This window comes from Mirounga angustirostris, unplaced genomic scaffold (assembly GCF_029215605.1).
Source record: "Mirounga angustirostris isolate CCGP_5_RB_7025 unplaced genomic scaffold, mMirAng1.0.hap1 SCAF_12, whole genome shotgun sequence".
In the NCBI taxonomy this organism is placed as follows: domain Eukaryota; kingdom Metazoa; phylum Chordata; class Mammalia; order Carnivora; family Phocidae; genus Mirounga; species Mirounga angustirostris.
The window spans coordinates 12,503,762-12,517,078 of record NW_026991720.1 but is presented as its reverse complement, the minus strand read 5'-3'; the positions used below and the strand labels follow the sequence as shown (position 1 = coordinate 12,517,078).

At 41.9% G+C, this 13,317-nt stretch overlaps 1 protein-coding gene across 1 annotated transcript in view; it reads left to right on the top strand.

Annotated features, from left to right (window-relative positions):
* MGAM (maltase-glucoamylase) overlaps positions 1-13,317 on the top strand; it is a 77,260-nt gene that overhangs the window by 24,385 nt on the left and 39,558 nt on the right. Inside the window, exons 9-21 of the mRNA XM_045864144.2 lie at positions 355-467; positions 1,302-1,427; positions 2,999-3,130; positions 3,289-3,405; positions 3,622-3,735; positions 4,830-4,914; positions 6,307-6,424; positions 7,729-7,900; positions 9,562-9,678; positions 10,235-10,389; positions 11,439-11,523; positions 12,252-12,308; positions 12,837-12,961. Coding sequence (XP_045720100.1) covers positions 355-467; positions 1,302-1,427; positions 2,999-3,130; positions 3,289-3,405; positions 3,622-3,735; positions 4,830-4,914; positions 6,307-6,424; positions 7,729-7,900; positions 9,562-9,678; positions 10,235-10,389; positions 11,439-11,523; positions 12,252-12,308; positions 12,837-12,961 — 1,516 coding nt within the window. The remainder of the gene's footprint in view (positions 1-354; positions 468-1,301; positions 1,428-2,998; positions 3,131-3,288; positions 3,406-3,621; positions 3,736-4,829; positions 4,915-6,306; positions 6,425-7,728; positions 7,901-9,561; positions 9,679-10,234; positions 10,390-11,438; positions 11,524-12,251; positions 12,309-12,836; positions 12,962-13,317) is intronic.

Genomic DNA, 13,317 nt, shown 5'->3' with positions numbered 1-13,317 from the left:
AAGGGATTTCAGAAACTCAAATGTCTTCAGCTTAAAATAACTTCTGTGCTACAGTGGCTTCGTCTGGACCCCTTCGTGAAACTGATTGCCTTTTCATGAAAGCCTGAGTCCTGACATGGGAGCGAAGATGCTCTGGTCACCAGTGATCAAAATTGGCCACAGAACAAATGCTTTGCCTCTCACATGTCAGATCATCAGAATGTGACCCTTTGTATACAGAATTTGAGGTGTTAGATCCACTTTCTTAATATTCAGATGATTGGCGATCCTTTGGTCTAGAACCTTGTAGTCATTACTCTAGAGTAAATTCTAATTTTTATTTTATTTTATTTTTCCACTTTTAAATCTTGCAAGAGGTTGCCTTCCAGCCCGCGCCAGCTGTCACTTACCGCACCATCGGGGGCATTCTCGACTTCTATGTGTTTTTGGGAAACACTCCAGAGCAAGTTGTTCGAGAGTATCTAGAGGTAAACTTATGATATCATGATTATGACTGAGGAAATAAATCCTAAAAAGCACAAAGAAAAGTAAATTTAAGATGCAGATGCAAGGCACAAAAATGTGATGGAACTGGAGGGTATTATGCTGAGTGAAATAAGTCAATCAGAGAAAGACATGTATCATATGACCTCACTGATATGAGGAACTCTTAATCTCAGGAAACAAACTGAGGGTTGGTGGAGTCGTGGGGGGTCGGAGGGATGAGGTGCCTGGGTGATAGTCATTGGGGAGGGTATGTGCTATGGTGAGTGCTGTGAATTGTGTAAGACTGTTGAATCACAGACCTGTACCTCTGAAACAAATAATACATTATATGTTAAAAAAAAAAAAAGAAAAAGATAGCAGGAAGGGAAGAATGAAGGGGGGGAAATCGGAGGGGGAGACGAACCATGAGAGACTGTGGACTCTGAGAAACAAACTGAGGGTTCTAGAAGGGAGGGAGGTTGGGGGATGGGTCAGCCTGGTGGTGGGTATTAAAGGGCACGTACTGCATGGAGCACTGGTGTTATACGCAAACAATGAATCATGGAACACTACATCAAAAACTAATGATGTATGGTAATTAACATAACATAATAATAAAAAACTGTGCTATTGTAAGCAGCTATTATAAATCTGCTACAACAAATTGATCCCACCCTCAATGATTTATAAAGGGGCTAGGAAAATAGACTAACATTCCAGCATTCATGACATGGTGTGTTGGAAATTGGAGTTGTCTTGTGTCCGCAAACCAATGCTTACAAAGCTTTGTTAAAAATCGAGTATTTGCTAACTTCCATTTTGCATACTTTTTTCAGCTCATTGGACGGCCAACCCTTCCCTCATACTGGGCACTTGGATTTCATCTCAGTCGTTATGATTATGGAACACTAGATAGCATGAAGGAAGTCGTGGAGAGAAACCGTGCGGCAGGGCTCCCTTATGTAAGTAAGGCTTTAAACCTCCTTCTGAAATAAAGGAACTTCCTTGGGGAATAGGAACAACTGCTTATAATTTCTCCCCCTGAGTTATTTTTTTAATATATACAATAAAAAGATTTTTATATATTCAGAATGCTAGACTTTTTTGCTGTGCTGGCCATTCCTTTAAGGAACTAGTTCTTTTTAATAAGAAATGATACTTAGAGACCACCATTTTGGGGTTCAGAGATGATCTGTTTGTCTTTGTTTTTCTTATAACATTTTCTTAGTAAAATTTTCTTATGCTTACTGTATTGACTACATTTATATAATGTGTTTTTACTTGAGTTCTCAAAACACTTCTTTCCCTAGTTTAAGTGAGCAAAAATATAATAACAGAATATTTTAATATTTTGAATGGCTAAATTTGAATGTGTCTGTTCAATCATGGAGAGTGAGGTTTTTCAAGAGGTGCAAAGGAAAAAGCCCAGTAGTCTCTGGAATAATCCTCTTCTCTTCCCTACCCCTTTCCCTTAGAGGCAGACACATAGGTCCTAGGGCAAGAGTCAATTTCATTTTGGGCACCACTATTTTCATATAGGTAGAATTAGGAAAAAATAAGTGCCAAAGAAAACTTGAGTTAGAAGAGAAGCAACAACTCTGAGGAACAAACTGAGGGTTCTAGGGCGCCTGGGTGGCTCAGTTGGTTAAGCGACTGCCTTCTGCCTTCGGCTCAGGTCATGATCCTGGAGTCCCGGGATCGAGTCCCACATCAGGCTCCCTGCTCAGCAGGGGGTCTGCTTCTCCCTCTGCCCTCTTCCCTCTTGTGCTCTCTGTCTCTCATTCTCTCTCTCTCAAATAAATAAATAAAATCTTTAAAAAAAACAAAAACAAAGAAAAAAAAACTGAGGGTTCTAGGGAGGAGGTGTGTGGGGGGATGGGTTAGCCTGGTGATGGGTATTAAAGAGGGCACGTACTGAATGGAGCACTGGGTGTTATATGCAAACAATGAATCATGGAACACTACATCAAAAACTAATGATGTACTGTATGGTGATTAACATAACATAATTAAAAAAACCCCCAAATTAACAACATAATGTATGGTGATTAACATAACATAATAAAATAAAAAAGTGAAAAATTAAAAAAAAAAAGAAGAGAAGCAACAAAACAAAATGTGGGGCAGTAAAATGAGGGAGACATGGGACAGTCTCTTCTCCCTTTCAGTTTGTGGATGGGGTAGGATTTAGGTACAGATATGTTTTTGATAGCCTTAGTGATTTTTTTTGATTGTCGTGGTTTGTTTGTTAGATTGGTTTTGAGTGCCAGAGGCGGCCAGGTGACAAGGCCGGGTGATGTAGTTAACCTGATTCCAGGGGTGGGGGTCAGGCCTTAGGGACACAATTGGTCCTCTGTTTTTGAAATTACTATTGGCAAAGGAGCACTTAGATGCCAGAGACTGATCAAGAACTCCATTTCAAGCCCGGCACGGAGCCAGTGTGTATGGTGGATAATAATAGTGATGATTTGACTGAGTCTTTTGAACAGGGAAATTCTGGAGCCCTAAATTGTGAGTTTGTGTATGTTTTCAGGATGTTCAGCATGCCGATATTGATTATATGGATGAGAGGAAGGACTTCACTTATGATCCAGTCAATTTTAAAGGTTTCCCTGAGTTTGTTAAGGAGTTACACAATAACAGTCAGAAATTGGTCATCATTGTGGTACGTGCCATCCTCCTCCCCCACCCCCCCAACCATCGGGTGCTTGCTCTTCCTTGTCTTTATAGCCACCTCCCTCTCCTTCACCCCCCAATTCCCAGTCTCCTTTCTGTGCCTTGAGCTTGAAGCTGGGTGCTTCACTGTATTTTTCCTCTTCTTAGGATCCAGCCATCTCCAACAACTCTTCGCCCAGCAATCCCTACGGCCCGTATGACAGGGGTTCGGGCATGAAGATATGGGTGAATGCTTCAGATGGGGTGACTCCACTCATTGGGGAGGTAACCGAATGGGGAACCTGGGGGCTGGTGGCGGGGCTGTGGCAGAGTGTGTGTGTGTGTGTGTGTTTGCGTGTGTGTAGTTGTCTTGACACTTTGAGATGCCTTATACATGCTGGGGATACACTTGCCCCTGTCCCCTCATCCCCAGACCACCAGCCATCTAGCTCTATATTCATTTAATTGACTCTGATCAATGTTTTTCTTTTTCTCCTGCAGGTCTGGCCTGGAAAAACTGTGTTTCCTGATTATACCAACCCTGATTGTGCTGTTTGGTGGGCAAAGGAATTTGAGCTTTTCCACAACCAAGTAGAGTTTGATGGAATCTGGATTGTGAGTTCTTAATACTCTGAATATTTGGTGACTAATATTCAGACTGTGTATATATCATTGAGTCAAGGAACATGGTGGAAAGAGGAGGAGAAGAAAGCACATAGGGCAGTAATTCTGATATTCCCTATCTTACTAGTTAAAATAATCTTATTGAAACACGTAGCTTAGAATCTAAATCAGATCATTAGGTCTGGAAATAAAATAAGAAAAAAATTTTTTTTTTCTGAATCCAGCTCTTCTTTTAAAAATGAATAAGCTGAACGAAGTAAAAATCGGTCATATATGCTTTACATTGCCACAAAGTACACGGTTTTTCAATCACCAGTTCAGGGTTCTTTCCTTTGGACATGGTGGACAAATTGATCAGAACCAAAGTCCCCAGGTGCATGACAAAACTGTGGGGGTGGTAAGGACAAATGTCACATATGATATCAAATGAAAACAAATGCAAAGCAGCAGATGTTCAGCAAAATTTAGGGAGCTCTAGAGTTGAACTTTTTTCTATTTTTAAGAGAAATGTAGAAAATCCGAACAATACAGAGAGCTAAAAAGATGAAAGCAAAATCCTCTAAAATGTTATCAGCCAAAGACATCTACCCCATCAACATTTTGGTACATATCTTCCTAGAACCCTCACCTGCCCAGCTGTTGGCATGGGCTCACGCCCTCACTCTCTCTATGTGTTTATTTGTATGTATGTATGTATGTATGTGTGTATGTATGTATCTAGATAGATATATATGTGCATTCATAGCTATATTTGGATATATAGAGGATGTATAAGTTGATATATATGGAATCATATAAATTGAGATCTTTTTTCACCTAATGTTTTTGAAAATTTTTTATTTCCCATGGTTATAGACATACAGCATTTTGAAGGGATTTTAAGAACCTTCTCTGTGGAACCTTCAATGGGTAGAGAAGACAGGAACATCTATTTCCCTCCATGTGCATAAGAACCTCTTTAAAGAAGAAATATCTGGAATCATTTCTCTGATTCCTTAAAAAAACGAAAAAGGAGACAAACATCAGTACAACATAAGGGGGCATATTTCTTTTCCTTCATAGTAGTTTTGCCCTTTGTCTTATAGGATATGAATGAAATCTCCAACTTCGTTGATGGTTCCATTTCAGGATGTTCCACGAGCAATCTAAATTATCCCCCATTCACTCCTAGTAAGTCTTGGTGCTGGATAATTAAAGTAGCAATGCATATTTGGTATTTTACATTCATAAGGATAGATATGAACTACCGGGCAAGGGAGTTTGTGTATAAATGTACATAGGGAGAGGAAAATGTGGGTAATATATACAGAAGATTAGGAAAGAAAATCAAAGCACTCCAAGCTTTCCTAAATGAGGCATAAATTCAAACGGGGTCACTCGTCTTCCTACAGACATTTAGCTATTTCCAGGAGAAGGTCCAGAGAACATTCAGTGCAGAGGCCAGAGGCTAGTGGTTAGTTTGTATTACTCCCTAGCGTGTATCCCCCGAGGTCAGGGCTTACCAGAGAGAGACCATATAACTGGGCTTGGTCTTCAGATGACGGTGAAGTCTAGTGATATCAAGAATGTGAAGAACAGACAGGAAACGTAGGATGAAAAGAAGCCAGAACCCAGAACCCATGGCCTTGAAGGTTAAAGTCAGAGTCTGTGAATATGATGCTAGTGAGCTCCAATTGAACTTTGAACAACACCATCTCTCAGGGTATGGCCCTGGACTCACAGCATTTATTGTAGTTTGAAGAAAGCTAGAGGCTCACAGATACATTTTATCTTGATTAAGGAAAGAACAAGGTGCTAACATTATAGCATCTAATGAAGACTTCCATTCTGGTGAGAAAATAGTAAATTGGGCCAGTGATTTGCATGGGGGGGGGCGAAAGTTAATACTTTATTCTTTTGGTGATGGAAGCTATTTATGTTTTATTTATTTTAATAAAACATTTATTATGTTTTAATGTAAGGGAACCAGGATAGTCGAATGGTTTTGGAAATATTAATCTGGTGTTAGTGTGCAGTATGAATTCGGAGATCAATAGATCATCAGTAAATAAGCCATTAAGAAACTATCGCAGTAGCTAAGATGCAAAGGTAATTTGGATTGGAGTCAGAATGGTACGATGGGAGCAGAAAAGAATAGTAGCATGAGAGAGATTGGGGAAGCAGGCTTTTTACTCTCTGGTCAGTGGAAAAAAGGGGCAAACAATTAATTTACACTTTCATCCACTATTTCTATTCTCGGACCACATAATTTGGCTAAGTTTGCAGAATTCAGATTAAACGTCAAGTCTAATTGGATCATCTGGTTTCCAAGTGCCTACCTTGAGCCACATGAGCACCTGGGGTGAAAGAGTGTGTATGGAGCAACACAGTTTATTTATATATCAGAGAAACTACTCCCAACATAAAACCCTCTGATAGTGAGGAAGCTGTGTGATCATTTCCAGGATGGCCACAAGAAACCCTGCCTAGAGTGCTACCATTTCCGGTTCCGCCATAGGCTAGGACAGGAGCAGGGAATGTGCATCTGAGGCTCTCATTGACTGATTCCCTCCTTTGCCCCAGGAATCCTGGATGGGTACCTGTTCTCCAAGAGTCTCTGCATGGACGCAGTCCAGCACTGGGGCAGGCAGTATGACGTCCACAATCTGTATGGCTACTCCATGACATTGGCCACGGCAGAGTAAGACCACTGTTGCTGTGGACTTCGTACATGACCAGATTATTGATCTTTGTTAGATGCCAGGTGCCAGTGTGTTATTTTTAAGAACTCTGCAAGATAAATAGGTTTATTATTACTGAATGAATGAAGAAACTACCCGGCACATAGGGAAGAAGGAATCCGGTAAATATTTGTGGAATGTATAAAATGAAAGAATGGATGAATACATGAATGAATGGAAGGCTGGAAGAAATAAAGAGAAGGAACTTGACCAAGGGCAAACAGCTAATACATTGTAAAAGCAAATTTTAAACCATTTTTGCATGAGTCCGAAACCCATGTATTTTCCTCTCTGCCACACTGTATGGAGTATGGAGGGTAAAGTAACTTACAGACTTCATGTGCCTCAGGGTTTTGGATACTGGCTCAGCATCCTTCTACTGTGCTGTGTCTACCCTTGTATATAGACTCAAATTCTACAGTGAGGAAAATGTACTGAGAATTTACTGTACTTACGGTAGCAGTGATGGCAGGAAGCCAGACCAAAACCACATTCATTCATTAGCAAAGTCATGGTGTGAGTTTAGCCTTCTTAAAAGTTGTTTTAAAAATTACAGAGCAAAAGTTTTAAAATAGACGTATAGAGTTATAATTTTAAAAATATAGATGGGGCGCCTGGGTGGCACAGTCGGTTAAGCATCCGACTCTTGGTTTCAACTCAGGTCATGACCTCAGGGTCGTGAGATTGAGCCCTGCATTGGGCTCTGCACTCAGTGCAGAGTCTGCTTGGGATTCTCTCTCCCTCTACCCCTCCCACTAGTTCTCTCTCTCTCTCTCAAAATAAATAAATAAGCCTTTTAAAAAATATAGATGATATATATTTATAGTTACTTTTAAAAGTACACACATGTATCTATAAATTTAAAATGCCTACTCAAAAGATTTTAAGCTCCAAAAGGCTGTTCATAAATTCACTTTTTGTGTATGTTTAAAATCATACAATGTGAAAGATCAATGTATATACATCTATGTAAAATTAAATTTCACCTTCGTTCCATAAAAAATGTATACCTCTAGTTACTAGCCTTTTCAAGGCTGCTGTTAAAAATTTTGGAAATTATGGATTTCATGATGTACATAAAACACCTTAAAACAAAACAAAATAAAATGGAAACATATTTAATGGTGCAATCTGCTTCCACAGCAGCTCTAACCCTCCTAGGAGGGAGTTAAAAGACAATGATCCTTGGCATTGTCACTGTATCTGGGGCGCTGAGACATGCTGAGATCACACATTGACTCCTTAAGTTTCTCTCCCTTTCTAGAGCTGTCAAGACTGTGTCCCCTAATAAGAGAAGCTTCATTATAACCCGTTCTACCTTTGCGGGATCTGGCAAGTTTGCAGCCCACTGGTTAGGAGACAACGCAGCCACCTGGAATGATCTTCGGTGGTCTATCCCTGGTGTGCTAGAATTCAACCTTTTTGGTATCCCAATGGTGAGTCCACATCCCTACCTCAATCCCCAGAAAGCCTCATTCTAGAAAATTCTCAGAGCATGAAGCTCACCTCTCCTACCCTTTCTGGCCCAGGGATTTAATGTCTTGAGAACAGTGCCTTCATCTACATCAGTATAGCTCTGATACAACATTCTTTTCTGTGCTGACTTATCAAGATAGAAAGTGGAAACTGGAAGTGCTACATTGGACTATTTTTTTTCTATTAAAGTATAACATACACACAAAAAAGTACACATATACTTAAGTATATAGTTGATGAATTTTATGAGCTGAACACATCTATGTATCCAGCACCCACATGAGAAAACATAACATTGCCAGGTTCCTAGAGGTGGGTTTGACATCTTTTAGTTAAATTCAGTGTATATATTTATGGAGCTGTTACTATGTGCGAGGTACTAAGCTAGATATGCATGATGAGGGTAGAGAAAAGCATAAATATAGTACAAAAACACATTCTCTGTCCCCTTATATATGAAATATATAAACAAATAATTATGACAAGTGGGGATATACAAATTAAATGTTGAGGGAAATCCTGAGAAAGAGACTTTTTAATTCTGACAAGATTACAAGGAACACAGGGAGTCAGGGCAAGGAGTCAGGAGAAACTTCACGGAATAGGTTGCACTTGAGTTTACCCTTGGAAAGTGGACTTATTTTATCAGACCAATGGAGAAGTCATTTTAAGATTGAGAAATAAACAGGAAAAGCAGTAAGGGGGAGAATTTGATATGTTTATAAGGATTGGTTTGTAGGACTTGAGTGGAAAGTGATGCTGGACAGGTGGGTTGGAACCAGGTTTTGAGGAGCTGCTAGCTAAGCTGTGAGGAGACCCTGGAGGTGTTTGAATACATGACTGATGGAATCAGATTTAGGCTTTGGAAAGTTAATTCTGATTGGTCAGTGGTGGTCAAAATAATATTGGAAGTAATTTTAGTTCTACCCATCAAAAAGCTGTTGTATGTCGGGGCACCTGGGTGGCACAGTTGGTTGGGTGTTTGACTCCTAGTTTCAGCTCAGGTCATGGTCTTTGGGTAGTGGGATGGAACCCCACATCAGGCTCCATGCTCAGCAGGGAGTCTGCTTGGGATTCTCTCTCCCTCTCCCTCTGGCCCCCCCCCCACCTCTCTCTCTGTCTCACTCAAATAAATCAATAAATCTTTAAAAAACAAAAGCTATTGTATGTCAAGTGTTTTACTTCCATTATGTCATTTACTAAAACCCTGTGTAGCTAATTAATGCCCACTTTAACAAAATGAGGAAACTGAGGCACAGAAGGATAAAGTAACTTACTCATAGTCATCTGACAGTAAAGAGTGGACACGAGAGGTGCCTAGATGGCTCAGTTGGTTAAGCATCTGACTCTTGATTTCGGCTCAGGTCATCATCTCGGGCTTGTGAGATGGAGCCCCATGTCAGGTTGTGTGCTGGGCATGGAGCCTGCTTAAGATTCTCTCTCCCTCTCCCTCTGCCCCTCCCCCCAAAAAAAGAGTGAACATGTGATGTGACCCAATTCTGATCACACTCTATAAGCCTTCTCAGTAAAACTTGGTAAAGTGCAATTGGGAAGTCCCTGATGGAAAGCAAAGGGGGCGGGATGGAATTGAGGTATACGTTCTGTCTGTGTGTCCTTCCAGGTGGGTGCTGACATATGTGGCTTTGCACTGGATGCCCCTGAGGAGCTCTGTAGGCGGTGGATGCAGCTGGGGGCATTTTATCCATTCTCCAGGAATCACAATGGCCAAGGCTACAAGGTAAGTCTCCCAGGAGACATGATCAAAACAAATGTGGCGTACATTAGAGTGGGATCCGTCTGCATCCTCGCCAAGACATCTAGCGAGCCAGCCTCCTACCTGGTGCTTCACTTAGGCTAATTTGCAATTAACCAGGTCCTCTGACGTGCCATTAAAATGCTCTGCTGTCACAGAGTCTGCTCTTGGTACTGCTGCGGTCAAGGAGATGGAGAGTCTGTGAAGGTTTTCATCAAACGTCTGTACACTCTGTCTACATTGCTCATTTTGTAATGAGAATCAGATGAGGAAGTACTTCAAAATGATTGAAACGGCAGTCTCCTGAGAGAGCAGTCCTTAGCGTGAATGAGGCTGTATGAGTTGCCAGGTGGTGAATGACATTTACTTGGTGAAGCGATCTCCCTCTGCCCACCTGTATTGCTCAGAGGCTGAGTTTATACCCTAGGCCTCAGGTCTTTGAGGAAGGAAACTCTCAGTTCTGATGAATGGGGTCTGGAGTTCTCCAGATGCTTCTGTCATTCATAGCCGGATCACACTGGCAACCTCTTATTCCTCCCAGGCCCAGGATCCTGCCTCCTTTGGAGCTGACTCTCTGCTGTTGAACTCCTCCAGGCACTACCTTACCATCCGCTACACCCTATTACCCTACCTCTACACCCTCTTCTACCGCGCCCACAGCCGGGGGGACACAGTGGCCAGGCCCCTTCTGCATGAGTAAGTTCACCACATCCAGAGGGTTTTGTTAACGTGACTGGCGACATGGACTGTTTCATCAAATATCAGAGTGAACATTGAGACACTTCAAGTGGTTATTCAGATATCTATATGTTTTTTTAACTGGGATACTCAGTTGGTATTTGCAAGGCCACTGCTGCCTCCATACTGTTCTAGAGGTATATTTAAGTGGTATAGCCTGTTCTCTTTTGGGGATAGAAGAAGACTAAAATCATGGGACTTTGGGGTCTTTGTTCTGCCACCAGCTAACTTTCTGTCTTAGACAAATCATTTAAGTTCTTTCATCCATTGTTTCTTGACTCTTAGTTTAAAGGATTTGATAGCTTGATCAGGATGGTGTCTTCTGTAATGCACTATGTTCAAGCCCTAGGATGAACCTGTTATTTACAGACGAATAAGAATATTACAGAGGATTTCTAGAGTCCCAGAATTTTTACTGCCAGCCAATGAGCATCTCCAACTTAACCCTGAAAAAGGCCACTTTTGAGGTTTTCCATGTCAAAATGCAGTGAACCCCCTTAGGTGTCTGACATTCTAGGCTCTCAGACACATATCTGCTATTATTGTTATTATTATTATTATTATTATACATTCATTATTTTGAGTCCATTTTTACCATCTCCTGGAATTCCCTGTTAAAACTCAGATACCCTAAAAGAGAAAAGAGTAGAATTTTAAATTATCTGCTATTTGTCATGATCGCATCCAGCTCCTTCTTGATAGTCAGCTGAAGTTTTAAGATGTATTCCTTGTTTTATTTATTTTATTTAAAGGGGCATATGGTGAACAGACTTACAATCTGGACCCTGCCTAGCATATATCCTGGAATAGGCACTTGTGTCCAACCAGGGAAAGAAAAGGAGAGTGCATGGGTTGGGGAAAGTGGACCCATCTGCTGGGCTTGAGTAGGTGTCCCAGAATAATTTGGGGGGTTACCACAGGCAGGTGGTCTACATGTTTTGGGCAGTTGAGGGGAGAGTTGTCAGGAAGCATTGGCCCGGATCGCAGTGAACGTCTCTGATCTCCAGGTTCTATGGGGACAGCAGTACGTGGGATGTGCACCAACAGTTTTTATGGGGCCCTGGCCTCCTCATCACTCCGGTTCTGGATGAGGTAAGTGTCCCACCGAGGCACGCAGATGGTCTCTGCTTCTGTTCCTGCTACCCTCCAAACTCTTCTCTTCCTGGAACCATTTATCTTCTCTTTATTCCAAGCCCAAGTCCAGCCTCCATGGCTGAGATGGCCTTGAAGACAGTGTGCTGAAGTTTGGGGAAGTTGGAGATGGGTGACTTAGGAGTCTTTTTTTCTTGACCAAGTTCCCAATCAGTGTAGAAGCAACTATTGGTGGTTCTGGGTTTGGGAATGGTCCTGTTCATCATCAGAGTCTCCTAGCAGATCCTTCTTGCTCCTTGAGATAGAGGCAGAATGGAGCAAGGGGCCGGCAGTGTGTCTAAGGTTGGATGGAATCAGGGTCTGATTGCTGTCTCTGCCTCTTAGTACTGTGTGGCCTGGGGTGAGTTCCTCAGCTGGAAAGGTGAGATCATGAGAGTACCTGCCACCGGGGACAGTTGGGAGGATTACAGGAGTACATGTACCACAACATGTATTTCAAGATTATTATTAATCCTAATGTGCTTCCACTGGCATTTCCCTTTGGGTTGCCAGGTTATTGCTTCTATTATTCCTATTAGAAGAAAGTCACAATTTGATGACAGAGAAAAGAAAGGCCACTTATGCTCTCTCAGTATATGGTTAAGAAGCTCCTTTGGGAATGCTAAGAAATCCATTTTATCCCCTTCAGAGGCTGGGCCATGAAGAACAATTTTTTGTTTTAATTTCAGGGTGCAGAGAAAGTGATGGCGTATATGCCCGATGCCATCTGGTACGATTACGAGACTGTAAGTAGCTTTGACTTTTCTTAAACTCCTCAAGACCACAGCTGCATAGACAAGATGCCTCCCTGGAGAGAGGAACATCTATCCACATCCCAAGGAGTGTTTCTGTGCTGTTTTCTGTCATTTCATAGCACAGTTGATAAAGTATGCCTAAGTCACTTCATGTCAGTCATGAAGAGATCTGAAAAAAACACTTTTATATACTTTATTCAACGTAGGATAAGGACAAATATTGGAGGGTCCAATGGAGGGACCAAATATTGGTCAGGAGTCAGCTAACTTGTTTAAAACTATCAGTTCATCTAATATATGTCAGATAGCCTTGGCATGGTGTAAACGCTCCCCCAAACTCCCAAGTAATGGCAGAACCTGTTGTTCTTAATTTGTTTCCTTCCTCTCATTTGATTGCCTGGCTAGACACTAAGTCATCTGGGTGCAAAAAGGATAGCTGTAGATAACTCAGCCCATGGGTAAGAGGGGGGCGCGGATGTGTCATCCTGCCAAGGTGCTTGACGTGTGTGCCTGCATCAGGGGGCCCGAGTGAGATGGAGGAAGCAAAGGGTGGAGATGGAACTTCCTGGAGACAAAATTGGACTTCACCTTCGCGGAGGCCACATCTTCCCCACACAACAGCCAGCCACCACCACAGTGGCCAGGTAGAGTATGGCGGGAGTTTCCTTCAAGGGGGAGGCTACTGACAAAGCTGGTCATTTCCGTTCCCATCTGTTGCCCATGCAGAAGATGCTGAAGCTTTCCATGGTGTGTGGGGAGGAAGGGGACTGGGGTGTGCGTGTCCATCAAACTCTGTCCCTTGTATTTCTCTCAGCCTCTTCTGAGGAAGTTGTGATTTACAAGATGGATTTTTAAATAACTTAATCCCTGTCCTTCCTTAAATCTCCTGCATTTCTCCTCAAAACACACTGGCTGCTGGGGTCCTCATCCTTCCTCGTTTTCCCAGGACTGTTTCAATTTTAGCACCGACAGTTTCGTGTCTTGGGAAACGTCTCAGTTC